The sequence below is a fragment of the Notamacropus eugenii genome, chromosome 2 (genome assembly GCF_028372415.1).
Source record: "Notamacropus eugenii isolate mMacEug1 chromosome 2, mMacEug1.pri_v2, whole genome shotgun sequence".
Classification (NCBI taxonomy): Eukaryota; Metazoa; Chordata; class Mammalia; order Diprotodontia; family Macropodidae; genus Notamacropus; species Notamacropus eugenii.
Genome location: NC_092873.1, coordinates 331991917 through 332004809, shown reverse-complemented (window position 1 = coordinate 332004809; position 12893 = coordinate 331991917). Strand labels below are relative to the sequence as shown.

General features: G+C 36.0%; 1 protein-coding gene across 13 annotated transcripts in view; it reads left to right on the top strand.

Annotated features, from left to right (window-relative positions):
• LOC140528056 (cilia- and flagella-associated protein 337-like) overlaps nt 1-12893 on the top strand; it is a 165045-nt gene that overhangs the window by 35939 nt on the left and 116213 nt on the right. For 10 of the 13 annotated variants that reach the window (XM_072645514.1, XM_072645515.1, XM_072645511.1 and 7 more), the window contains 2 exons: nt 9090-9348; nt 9935-10081. The exons of 2 other annotated variants lie outside the window; for them this stretch is intronic. In XM_072645514.1, coding sequence (XP_072501615.1) covers nt 9090-9348; nt 9935-10081 — 406 coding nt within the window. Of the gene's footprint in view, nt 1-396; nt 485-9089; nt 9349-9934; nt 10082-12893 lie in introns of all 13 variants that reach the window. One more of the 13 variants, XM_072645517.1, reaches the window with a different exon arrangement.

Genomic DNA, 12893 nt, shown 5'->3' with positions numbered 1-12893 from the left:
AAACTCAGGAATTATAAGCATCATCTTCTCATGTGGGAATGTAAACAGTTTAACCTTATTAAACCCCTTATGATTTCTCCTTCCTCTTTATCTTTTTATACTTCTTTTGAGTCTTGCATCTGAAAGTCAAATTTTCTATTCAGCTGTGGTCTTTCCATCAGGAATGGTTGAAAGTTCTCTATTTAATTAAATATCCAATTTTCCCTGGAAGAATTGAACTCAGTTTTACTGAATAGGTGATTCTTGATTGTAATCCTAGGTCCTTCCCTCTGAAGGAAAGAAAAGTATTCCTCTGGAATGCAGCATTCCAAGTCTTCTCATCCTTTAATGTGAAAGCTGCAAAATCTTATATGATCCTGATTGTTACTTTGTGATATTTCAATTGCTTCCTTCTAGCTGTTAAAATATTTTCTCCTTGACCTGGGGCCTCTGGAATTTGACTATAATATTCCTGGGAGTTTTTATTTGAGATCTCTTTCAAGAGGTAAGCTGTGAATTCTTTTTTAATTCCTCTTTTACCCTCTGGCTCTCAGATATTAGTGTAGTTTTTCTTGATAATTTCTTGAAATTATCTAAGCTCTCCATTTGATCACGTCTTCCAGGAAGTTCAATTCTTAATTGATATTTCATAGTTTCTTCTATTTTTATTTTGTTTTATTGTTTCTTGATGTCCCATGGAGTTATTAGTTCTTACTTATATAATTCTAATTTTTAAGATCTGAATTTCTTCAATGAGCTTTTGTATCTCCTTTTCCATTTAGCCAACTGAATTTTTCTTTAGTGAATTTTTGTCTATCTTTTTCCAGTTGACCAATTCTGCTTTTTAAGGAGTTCTGTCCTTCCGTGGGTTTTTTTTTTTTTTTTTGCATTTTTTATCATTTGGCCTATTCTTTATTTTAAGGAATATTTTTCTTCAGTATCTTTTTATTTCTCCTTTACCAAGTTGGTACATCTTTTTTTTCATAATTTTCTTGTATCACTCTCATTTCTCTCCCAATTTTTCCTCTGTATTTGATTCTTAAAAACCCTTTTGAGCTCTTTCAGAAATTCTTTTTGGACCTGAGATTAATTTATATTTTTTTCTTTGAGGCTTTGGATGTAACAGTTTTGGCTTTGTTATCTTCTCAGTTTGTGTTTTTATGTTCCCTGTCACCATAGTAACTTTCTATGGTCAGGTTTTCTTTTTTGTTATTTGTTCATTTTTCCAGCCTATTTCTTGACTTTAAACTTTTATGTTAAAGTTGGGCTCTGTTTCTGGGATGAAGAAATCATTATACCAAGCTTCAGATTTTTTGTGCAGCTGTTTTCAGAGTTAGTTCTTGGGATGTGTAAGTTTTCACTTTTTCCAAAGTGGTATCACCTAAGGAAAGATGTATTTACTACTCTCTTGGTCTGTGCCCTGGTCTATGAGTGACCATAATCATTCTGGAACAGTGAGCAAGGTCCCCGCTTCTTTGTGGCTGAAAGTTCTAGTGTTCCTCTTTGCCCTGAGACTGCAACCCAAGACTGCAATGCAGATTTACAAATGGCTAATGCAACAGAGACCTGTCTCCAGTGTCAGCAAAGAGTTCCTTGTAATCTCATTCTAACCAATTGTCTAATGCCCTTTACCATGTAAGAGCTCCAGAAGCTGCTGCTGCCAATTCACTTGTTCCAAGACCCCAAGTTGCCAAGGCATGGACAGCTGTCTTAATGGCTAACTGCATAGCACCTGACCTTAAGGAACTTTCACTTTATTAAGAGAATATAACTGAATCATACATAAGTCAATATGGGATACACAAAATGCACAAAGTGATAGGGGTCACCAATTATTAAGGAAATTACAAGAGGTTCCTTGAATAATATGGTTCTTGAGCTGAACCTTGATAAGAGTTAGAGAAAAGATAAAGACAAAGAATGCTCCATGTATGTATGGGGTCAGCTTATACAAAGGTAATTAGGTGGAAGATGGAGGCTTTCAGTGTTCTCTATTCACCTAGGTCATATTACTGTCTTTATAGTGCATATATGTCCATAGCAAAGTCTGATTACTTGGTGCTGGTTTTTTTTTTCCTTTTTTAAAAGCCTCCATCACCCTGCATATGGGAACAATAGGTAGATCAGTTTGGCTAGAGAGTAAAGTGTGAATAGATTATTAATGTATAATCAACCTAGCAAGTCATATTCAGCTAGGGTGTGACTCCTAGGTGGGGTTATATTGTGAAGATCTTTAAATTCAACAGAGAGGAGATTTCTTTTTTATTATTATTAAAGCAATGAGGAGTCACTAAAGTTACTTGAGAGCACATTTGACATGGTCATACCTATGCTTCAGAAATACAAATTGGACAGCTCTTTGAAAGGATGGATGCAAATTTGAAGGCTGCTTTATTAGTCCAAGTCCAAGTTGAATGGTGCCTGGACTTTTGTGGTTGTGGTGTGAGTAAAGAGAGGAGAATGTATGCAGGAGACACTGAGGAGCTACAACAGACAAGAATTGGTGACTGATTAGACAGAGGGAATTGCTGAGAATGAAGGGTTAAGAATATTTCTTTAGCTGTGAAACTGGATGAACTCTTGACAAAAATAGGTATATTAGAATGATAGGTAAGTGTTTGGGAAAAGATAATGAGTTCTATTTTGGACTTGCTGAGTTTGATAAGCCTGTGAAACATCCTGTTGGAGGTGTCCAGAAAAGGGTTGTAACTCATGGGAGTAATGAAAGAGGTTTATGTAGATTTGGTAATCTTCTACATAAAGATGATAGTTGAATTTATGGGACCTGTTGGGAGCATGAGGTCAAAGTAGAGAGAGAATAAGAGAGGACCCAAGAGAGAACCCTGGATTACATCCGTACATGGAAGATGGAACACAGATGATAAACTGATAAACTACATCATGTAAGAAGACTCATAGTGGAGCAACACTATGGAAACCCATGGAAGAGAGAATATTCAGAAGGAAAGGATAGTCAGCAGCATGATATGCTACAGAGAAGTCGAAACAGAGAAGTGAGAAAAGGCTTTTGGATTTAGGGATAAAGAAAGCAAAAAAGAAAGTAGAACAGTTTCAATGGTGGGCACAGAAGACAGATTACAAAGGGGTCAAGAAGGTGAGAAAGTTTAAGCAATAAATATAGACAGTTGTTTCTAGGAGTTAGAACATGAAGAGGAGGAGAGTTATAGGACAAGAGCTTCAAAGGATGGTTGGGTCATGTGAAGCTATTTCAGATACGGAAAATTAGTTTGGAGAAAGCAAAAAAGGAACCAGCCAATAAAGAAAGGGTTAAAATTAGAGAATGGAGGGAATAATAAAAGGGGTGAAATGCCAGAGAAGAAGAGAGGAGATGGTGTCTGTGACACAAGCAGAGTAGTTGGCACTGGCAAGGAAGCCATTCTCTGAGATTGAGGAAAAACAGGAGTGAATGGAAGATGATGCTGAAGTGATTTAAAGGGTGAAACTAATGGGGTGAGAGAGTTCAGACAGATAGCCTCAGTCGTTTTGTTTTGGGTTTGGTGGGGATGTTGTTTTTGGTAAAGTATGGTCATGATCCTCTATTGAGAAGGTATGTGGAGGTAAGGTATAAATGACTTGAGAAGAGAGGGTTTGGAACAACCGTTGTGGAGAATACAATAGAATTGGTCAAGAAGGAGTAAAAGACTGTCATGTGAATGCCCAGTTAAGAGTAGATAAAAGGATTGTTGTGGGGTTCAAATAAGAAATTTCATAAACATTAAAATGGTTTGAGAAAATCAGTTATTACTAAAGAACCTCAGACATCTTTGGTGCTTTCTATTCACTTTATTTCAATCTCCCACAAAGAATAATTTTGTTCACAGTTGTAGGTTTCTGCATGAAGCATGATGGGATTGTGAATCTGGCAGCCTACTCCTGTTTTTTGGAGATTCTTAATTAGGTGTTTGATAATACACTGAAAGTCATCACTGACAGCTGAACTCAGTCTCTTCACTATCATGTGAAAATTGGAAGCCTCTTTTGAGATAATGAGTATTTGAATTTATCTTTGCTACCATTTACCCCAGTCAGTACAGCCATTAATGAGGATATAGTTTCACCCATGAAGTGTTCCTCACAGCAGAGTCCAAGGTAAACTGGCACTGTCTTTATTTTCATTCTAGAATGAAATTCTTTTACAGATTCTCCCTAAATCCTTTTTGATTCTGTTATGAAAAAATGTACATGACTAAAGAGAAAGGAATGCATGCAAGAGACACTGAGGAGGCAGAACAGAAAAGAATTGTCGACACAAGCAGAAAGGAATCCAAGAGTCATTTCTATGGCATTTCAATTCAAAGAATGGGTAAAATTACTGTTACAAAGAGAAATAAATGCTTGTTGGTTGAAAGGATGGATGAATGAATGAATGAATAGCCAAAAACAAAAAGTTGAGGCTAAAGTCTGAGTTTATCCAAAGAAATTATGAGTGGATAAGGCTTAAAAATCAAAAAAAAATCTCAGAAGAAAATGAAAAGGGCCAAAAGAACAATGAAAAGGAAAACAAACTATTGTCACATCTTGGATTCTATATGAGAAGGAATCAGCAGCAGTACTACAGCATAGTAAACAATTTGCTTTTTAGTTGTTTCAGTCATGTCCAACTCTTTGTGAACATTTGGGGTTTTCTTGGCAAAGATATTGGAATAGTATGTAAAATGGATATTTTTGATTATATTAAATTGAAAAGATTTTGCACAAAGTGAAAGCAACCAGATTAGAAGGGAAGCAGAAAACTGGGAAAGAATTTTTGCAACTAGTGTCTGTGACAAAGGTCTCATTTCTAAAATGTATAGAAAACTGAATCAAACTTAGAAGAATATAAGTCATTCCCTAATTGATAAATGGTCAAAGGATATGAACAGACAGTTTTCAGAGGAAGAAATTAAAGCTAACTATAGTCATGAAAAAATGCTTTCAATCATTATTGATTAGAGAGGTGCAAATCAAAACAACTCTGAGGTACCACATCACACTTATCAAGTTGTCCAACATGACAAAACAGGAAAACGATAAATGTTGGAGAAGATGTGGGAGAGTTGGAACACTAATTCATTGTTGGTGGAGCTGTGAGCTGATCCAGCCATTCTGGAGAGCAATTTGGAACTATGCCCAAAGTGCTATAAAAATGTGCATGCCCTTTGACCCAAGAAATACTCCTTCTAGGGTTGTATCCCAAAGAGATCTTAAAAATGGGAAAAGGACCTACATGTACAAAAATATTTATAGCAGCTCTTTTTGTGGTGGTTAATAACTGGAAGTCAGAGAATGCCCATCAGTTGTGGAATGGCTGAACAAGTTATGGTATATGATTGTAATTGAATACTACTGTGCTATAAGAAATGATGAACAGGCAGACTTCTGAAAAACCTGGAAAGACTTATTTGAACTGATACTTAATGAAGTGAGCAGAACCAAGAGGACATTATACATAGTAAAAGCCACAGTGAGTAAGGACTGATTTTGAAGGACTTAGCCCATCTCAGCAATGCAAGGACTGAAAACATTTCTGATGGATTCATAATGCAAAATGCCATCCACATCTAGAGAAAGAATGATGGAGTTGGAATGCAGAATGAAGCAGATTATTTTGTCTTTTATTAGGTTTTATTTTGTTTTGGTTTTTCTCATGATTTCTCCCATTCACTATAATTCTTCTATGCAACATGACTAATGTGAAAATACATTTAATGCAAATGTATATGTAGAGTCCACATGCCATCTTAGGGAGGGGTGGGGGAGGGAAAGGAATAAAATTTAAAAGTTTTGGAAGTGAATGTTGAAAACTGAAAACAAATACATTTCAGGGGATAATTTAAAAAAAACAAACTCAGAAGAGATAAGGCAAAGGACCACCCAATATAGCATCAAAGAAGGTGCTATCCTCCATGAGTGAAGTGGAATTGCAGTAACTCAAAAGAAATGTGCAATGTGCAAATTTAGAGACCACTCCACTCCAAATATTCACATGCACTCTATGTACCTTTCCTATACTAGAGCCTTCTGAAATCGCATTGGTCCAATCAGCCACAGCAGGAAACATTGTGCCTTGACTCCAACATAGTGGTGTCATTTCAGTCCCCTTCAAGAATGAAGAACAGCAGTCAGCCAGCCAATCATTATTTCTACCTCAAACTCTACATCAAACTATTTAAAGCTCCTTTGTCAGTTCACATAAGAGTGAATTCCTGAGATTAATATTTGTATCTTCTTCTTTCACACCACAATTATGTAAATTCCATATTATTGTCAAATATTTTACAATTATATAAAATTCTCACCCTTCTTCATTTTTTCTCTAATGTATTTCTTTCACTTCCTTTTTATTTACTCTATTGAAACCAATAAAACAGAACAAAACTACAGCCAGACCCTTTGTTGTTTTAATTCCCTTGAAAGCAGTGGGATTTTGAATGATCAGTTGAATTTTTACTCTGTATTTGCACTTTACCATTTTTAAACCCCTTTCTAAGTTTCTTTTGATTCCTATGTTTGTAGTTCAAAGTATCTAACCACTTCTAATCTTTTCATGAGGAATACTTTAAAACATTCCCTTTTCTGCTAATTGTCAATTTTTCCCCTATGTGATTATAGTCAGTTTTGTCTTGATTTGATCTTTTGTATCTTTTTGCCTTTTAAGATATTGACTTCTCAAGATTTTTTTGTACTTACAGGATAATTTTATATAGATTCCAACTGTGATTCTTTTGTAATTTAACTCTTTCTGGATGCTTGTAGTATTTATTTTAATTTGCAAATTCTGAATTTTAATTGTGATATTCCTGCATGTGTTTAGCTTGTGGTTTATTTCAGGAGGTGATCAGTGTATTCTTCCTGTTAGACTTTGCCCTCTAGGTCCAACAGTTCTGAGAACTTTTCCTTTGTGTATTACACAGACACACACACACACACACACACACACACACACATTATATAGGTTTTGTATTCATCATGATTTTCAGGGACTTCAATAGTTCTTGAATTATTTCTCTAACACCTATTTCCTTAGGTCAAATATTTTTTATGACAAATATCTAATATTTTCCTCCTTTGTAAAACAAAACTTTTTGACTTGGTAGTCTCATGGCATGTTGAGTTCTGATATAATCTTTTTTATAGACCACATCTCTTAAAGCTTGTTATTTAACTTTCTGTTCTAATTTACTTTGCTTTCACCTTTTCCCCTCCGAAGTTCTTAAGTCCTAATTTCATTCATTTTCCTCCTACAATTTCAAGTCATTCTTGTGTTTCTTGTCACCTAGTCATTTTTTTCTTTCAGAATTTGCTTACAACTTATGAAATTATAGTTAGGTTCCAATTAATGTGAATAACGAATCCTCTGGAGTGGTCACATTTTTCAGATTCACACTGCATATTTCCTTTGAGCTAGAAACAGTGGCCATATTTTATATAACTAAAACTTCAAATAATTATGAATTTGAATACATTCAGACAATTCAAGGGATTCATTATTTGTATTAATTGGGACCTGGCTGTATTCTATCTGGGTTTACATTTTGGACTTCTTTTCACCCAGAAATGTACAACTTGGCAGTAGGTAGAGGGCAAAATCAAAACAGGCTAAACTTCAGGCTGCAGATAGATTTTTAGCAGCTCACTTTCCAAGTAGAGGTACAATTAATGACTAAATTATTTTGCAAATTACATTTTTAAAAAGGGAAATTTCAATTAGTATCAGTAAATTACAAATCACATTAATGTTAAAAAATTACTTTGTTAAGTGGTACATTTTAATACATTTTTCAGTTTTTCTTACTATTTACATTTACTATGTACAGCTAAAAGATACAATTCTCACCTCTCTCAGACTAGAGACAGACTGAAGATGGTTGGCTGCTTCTGGTCACATGACAAACAGGAAAATGTGCGCAGTGGCAACCCATCCACCAAGTTGCATGGCAGGCACAATGACCAGTGGAAGGCAGGTTAAGCAGGGCACAGAAAAGCACTCTTTACATCTTTACTTTCTTTAACAACCTCTACATTTTTGGGCTGTATATTGTACAGGCTTATTTCAACCCATAGTATTTCTTTTGTGTGTTTTGTATTCTATTATGTTTCCTCATATTTTCTGTGATGCAGTCTTTCCTCTCAGCTCCTAAAGGCTGCAGGTCCATTTACCAAGGCTTGTGCTGACTTCCCTGGTATGTCCACCTCTCTGTTTCTATCAGATTTTGACCTTCTTCTTATAGAGCTTCTGGACTTGACAAATTTACTTTTGTCTCTTTTCAGTTTTCATTATCCTTGTTCTAACTATTGTCCTTTTCAAGACAAGCACTGGGGTATATACAGGAAAACTGGGATTCACATCATCATCTTAACCAGAAATGTGGAGATAAATTTTGTTCTCTACAGATTATATGGGATGGTGTTATGTAACAAAGGCAAGTAGTTCTGAGCCTTAGTCACCTGATTGCTCCTCCAGGATTAGTAGGTTGTAGAGAAACATTGAATGAGAAAGAGGGTCTCCTGGACCTTAGCCCATTTACATCTTCTCTGGTCTGAGTGCAGGTCAGGGAGCAGAAAAGAACATGTAGTCCCTCTAAGGGTTCCCTGTGTTGGGTGAAATAAGGGTCAAAGAGTAGAAGAGAAAGTGTACAGCCCCTTCAATGGATGCTCCAGTCCTTCCCCTAGCTTTTGAACATTTTTCTTGCATTTGCCTAAGGCAACTCACAAAAATTTGTTTCTGAGCTCCCACTCAACTCTGTGAAATGCCATAAGGTAGCAGCTGCTCCAAGAGGAAATAGTTTCACTGAAGAAATGATTGTAGATAACTTTCCACACTGACCAGAGTTTGGTTTTGTTGTTTTTAATTTCTCCTTTCAAACTTAAGAGAAAACATAGCATGGAGGCCAAAGTACTGAAAGTGTGGGTTCAAAATGTGTCCCAGACATTTACTAGCTATGTGACCCTGGGCAGTTCAATCAACCTCTCCTTCTGAGTTTCCCCATCCATAAAATGGAGATGATAATACATGTAGTATTTATCTCTCATGAATTTTTGGTGAGAATCAAACAAGATAATGTACGTAAAGTGTTATATTGGTGTTAGCTATTATTATTATTAATTAGCCCTCATCAGAGTGAAGAAAACAGTCTGGAAGATAAACTACACCTGAGTCATTTGATACACTTGGAGCAGCTCTTTACAGCCCCAAATGGAGAACAAACAGAACCAGAAGCTGTATGCAATCCTGATTGCAAGATGCTCCCCAAAAGGGAGACATCTTATCCCTCGGGAAGTTTGACTCTGCAGGAGTTCAAGAATGCTTTGACTGAGCTTCTGGGTTCAGAGTACTGGAATGGCCAAACTGAACTACTTTTCAACAAGGTACTCTTTCTGAGCTTTTAAAACTACCACCATCTGTTGACATTTCTTCCAATGAGGAACTGAGCATTTGTGTAGAATGGAGGAGAAAAAGTCTTCTGCATTTTGCATTTTTCTAGGAGAAGAAATGTAGCAATAGCCCTAGAGATTTTATATAGAGTCCCAGGTTACACTGAGAATATCATCTGCCCTACATACAAGTTCCTATTTTCTTCTCCCACTGTTTTCCCTCTTTTCTCCCACCACTGTTACTCCCATTTAGTGTATGTCCCTCTGGAGACTGGATTCAGGCCTATACCTTAGCAGCCACAGGTTCTGGCTCCAATGACTGTCAACTGCATTATCAATAAAGTCTCTGTCCAGTCAGGGGTTCATGGACAACAGAGAATGCAGTGGTTGACCTTCCTAACTCCTGCCCTTGTCCTGTTTTAAAGCTTTGCCCTGTAATGGATTTGGCTAGCCTCAAATCTAAGGAGAATTTCAGCCATGGTAAAAAAAGTTCCTCTCTGGGGGGCCTATAGGTCTTAGGAGCTCAAATTGACTATAGATGCTTTATTGTACATGTACGTGTGTTTTCTTGTTTTTAAAGATTCACACAGCCCGTGACAATATTGTGGATTGGAGCGAGTTCTGTACACATTTGCTACTCCAATACAGAAAGAGAGATCACTCAGAAAAATCCAAGAACATTTACTTTCAGGGGAAGCCCTTGATCCGACAATGTTCACAGAATCGGGTGAGCATGAAGCTGCATTAAAAGGCCAAGGGTTAAACTACTCAAACACTACCAGTGAGAGGTGGGGTCGGGTAGGGTTGGGATTAGGAAAGAATTAAACCTCCTACCAATACTCTAGGCTACACTGAGGGGCAGGGAGGGAGCAAAAAAAGAGTTCAGCCATCTTCTGGCTTCCTCCAGGCCATTTCGGAGTCATTCTAGTTAACTAGAACTTTTGGGGAATTGGCTATTTTAGTTAAACAAAGTTTTCCTTAACTTGCCCTTTGTAGGATATAGGAATTTGGAATGTCTACACAGGGGAAGTAATTGGCAATGACTCAATAAAATTTGGAAGTCTTGTAGAAAGGTAGTTTTAACTGAAAGCTTTAGCTGAGTAGAATAGACCTAGAAAAAAAAATTTTTCTCAGAGTGGCATACCAGAAAGAACCCTAGACTATGAGCTGAAAGGCCTGGATGGTATCTGTCATTAACTTTGTATTACCTTGAACAAGTCATTTGACCTCCTTAGATCAGCTTTCTTCATCCATAAAAGGATTAAGTAAAATAGATGATGTCTGATATAATAATAATAATAGCTACCATTTATATAATATCTACTATGTGCCAGGCACTGTGCTAAACTCTTTACAAACCCCATCTCATGTGATCCTCACAATAACCCTATAAGGTAGGTGCTATTACTATCCTCAGTTGAGGAAACCAAAGCAAAGAAAGGTTAAGTGACTTGCCTAGGGTCACACAACTAGTAAGTTTCTGAGGATAGATTTGAACTGATTCCAGGCCCAGAGCTCTATCACTGTACATAGACAAATAGAAAAAAGATTCAGAAATTCTCAAGAAAACAAAAGTAAAACAAAATATAAAAGCAACTGAAAAATATTCAGTGTAATCAATGAAAAAAATTGCATGATATGTATCTTAACTAGGAGAGTAAACCTAGACTGATACCATCTGAAACATCTTATCCTTTAAATTGGGGGGTCCTCAAATGGGATCCATGAACTTTTCAAAAAATGTTTTGATAGCTGTTTTTAGATATACTTGTTTTTCCTTTAGTTCTAAATTTAATTCTATCACTTAAAAACCTTTTTCTAAGAAGGAGTCTACAGATTTCACCTTCACGTAAGACATGTAATTGGCGATGCCAATACTAGGCATGTGCTAGAGGGGTCTCTGGCACAGGGTTAAGAACATCTGCTTAAAGATTAGAAAGGTAGAGAGCCCCAGAAGTTATTGGAAAATTAGAGGCTCAATAGATTAGGAATGTGGCATAATAGGAAACTTGTTGTCTCTAGAATCAAAGAATCTGAGTTCAAATCTCACTTCTGGTACTTCTGTATACAGGACTTTATGAAAGTTACTTAACCTCTCTCTGGATCTCCCTTTATTCCTCTGTAAAATGAGGTTAGACCAGATGGCCTTGAAGGTCTTAATGAATCTAGAACCACAATGCCAAATACTACATTCTAGACTCCCAGCAAAAAACATTTTTGTCCTTCATTGTAGGATTCCAACTAAGCTATAGTTTGGATTTTGTAGAGAACTGGATTTGAAGACAGACATTTGGAATAAATATGTCAGAAGTATGGTCAAGGGGGTGCTACTGTTTAAATAGAATCCTGGGTAAGAAGACTGAGGGAAAAGGAAAGAGGAAAGAAAAATCTTTTGATGTTACTGTCCTCCATCCCAAAGAGTTCTCAAATTGGTTCTCAAATCCTAATGTTAAAACATTAAGTGACAATTATTCATCTTACAATTAAATGCTCTAGTTCCTTTGTATCTATCATTGTCTTACTTTAAAGAAAAGCAAATTAAGCAAAAGGGCAAGAATTCATTCTGGATTACCTGGGCATTTGGTGGCCTGAAGAAAACAGGATTCTAAGGGATTTCTCAAGATCTCTCCCCACAATGCAGCTTAATTCCTCATGAAAAGAGTTACAGAGAGGGACTAGATATCTAAACAGAAATATGGTTCTGAAAATAATCATGGGGTTACTAGGAATGCTGAAAGGGGAATTGAATGCCTTTCCTCAGGCAAGTTGCAAACAGAGACTGAAAAAGTCCAACCTTCTCAAGTTGATGAGTTTTTTATGTCAAAGATATCTCAGTATACATATATATCTATATCTATATCTATATCTATATCTATCTATCTATCTATCTATCTATCTATCTATCTATATATATATATATATATATATATATATATATATATATATATATATATATATATGTTGAGCCAACATGAGGCTCAGTATATATATATATATATACTTTGACCAAGATAAGGCCAAAGTGGGTATTTGATTTAAACATGAAGGATGATACCATAAGCAAATTATGGGATCATGTCATAGCTTACCTGTCAGATCTGTGGATAAAGGAAGAATTTATGATCATACAAAAGAAAGAGAGCATTATAGGATGTAAAATTGATAACTTTGATTACATCAAATTAAACAGATTTTACATGAACAAAACCAGTGCAGCTAAGATTCGAAGGAAAGCAGAAAACTGGGGAAAGTTTTTTATAGCGAGTTTCTCTGTTGAAGACCTCAATTCTCAAATATATAGAGAACTGAGTCAAATTTATATAAGTACACATCATTCCCCAGTTGATTAATGTTATGGGATATGAACAGGCAGTTTTCAGATAGAATAATCAAAACTACGGTCATATGAAAAAATGCTTTAGATCACTATTGATCAGAGAAATGCAAACTAAAACAACTCTGAAGTACCATTCTATGCCAACCAAAGTGGTTAATATGACAGAAAAGGAAAATGACAAATGTTGTAGGGGATGTGGGAA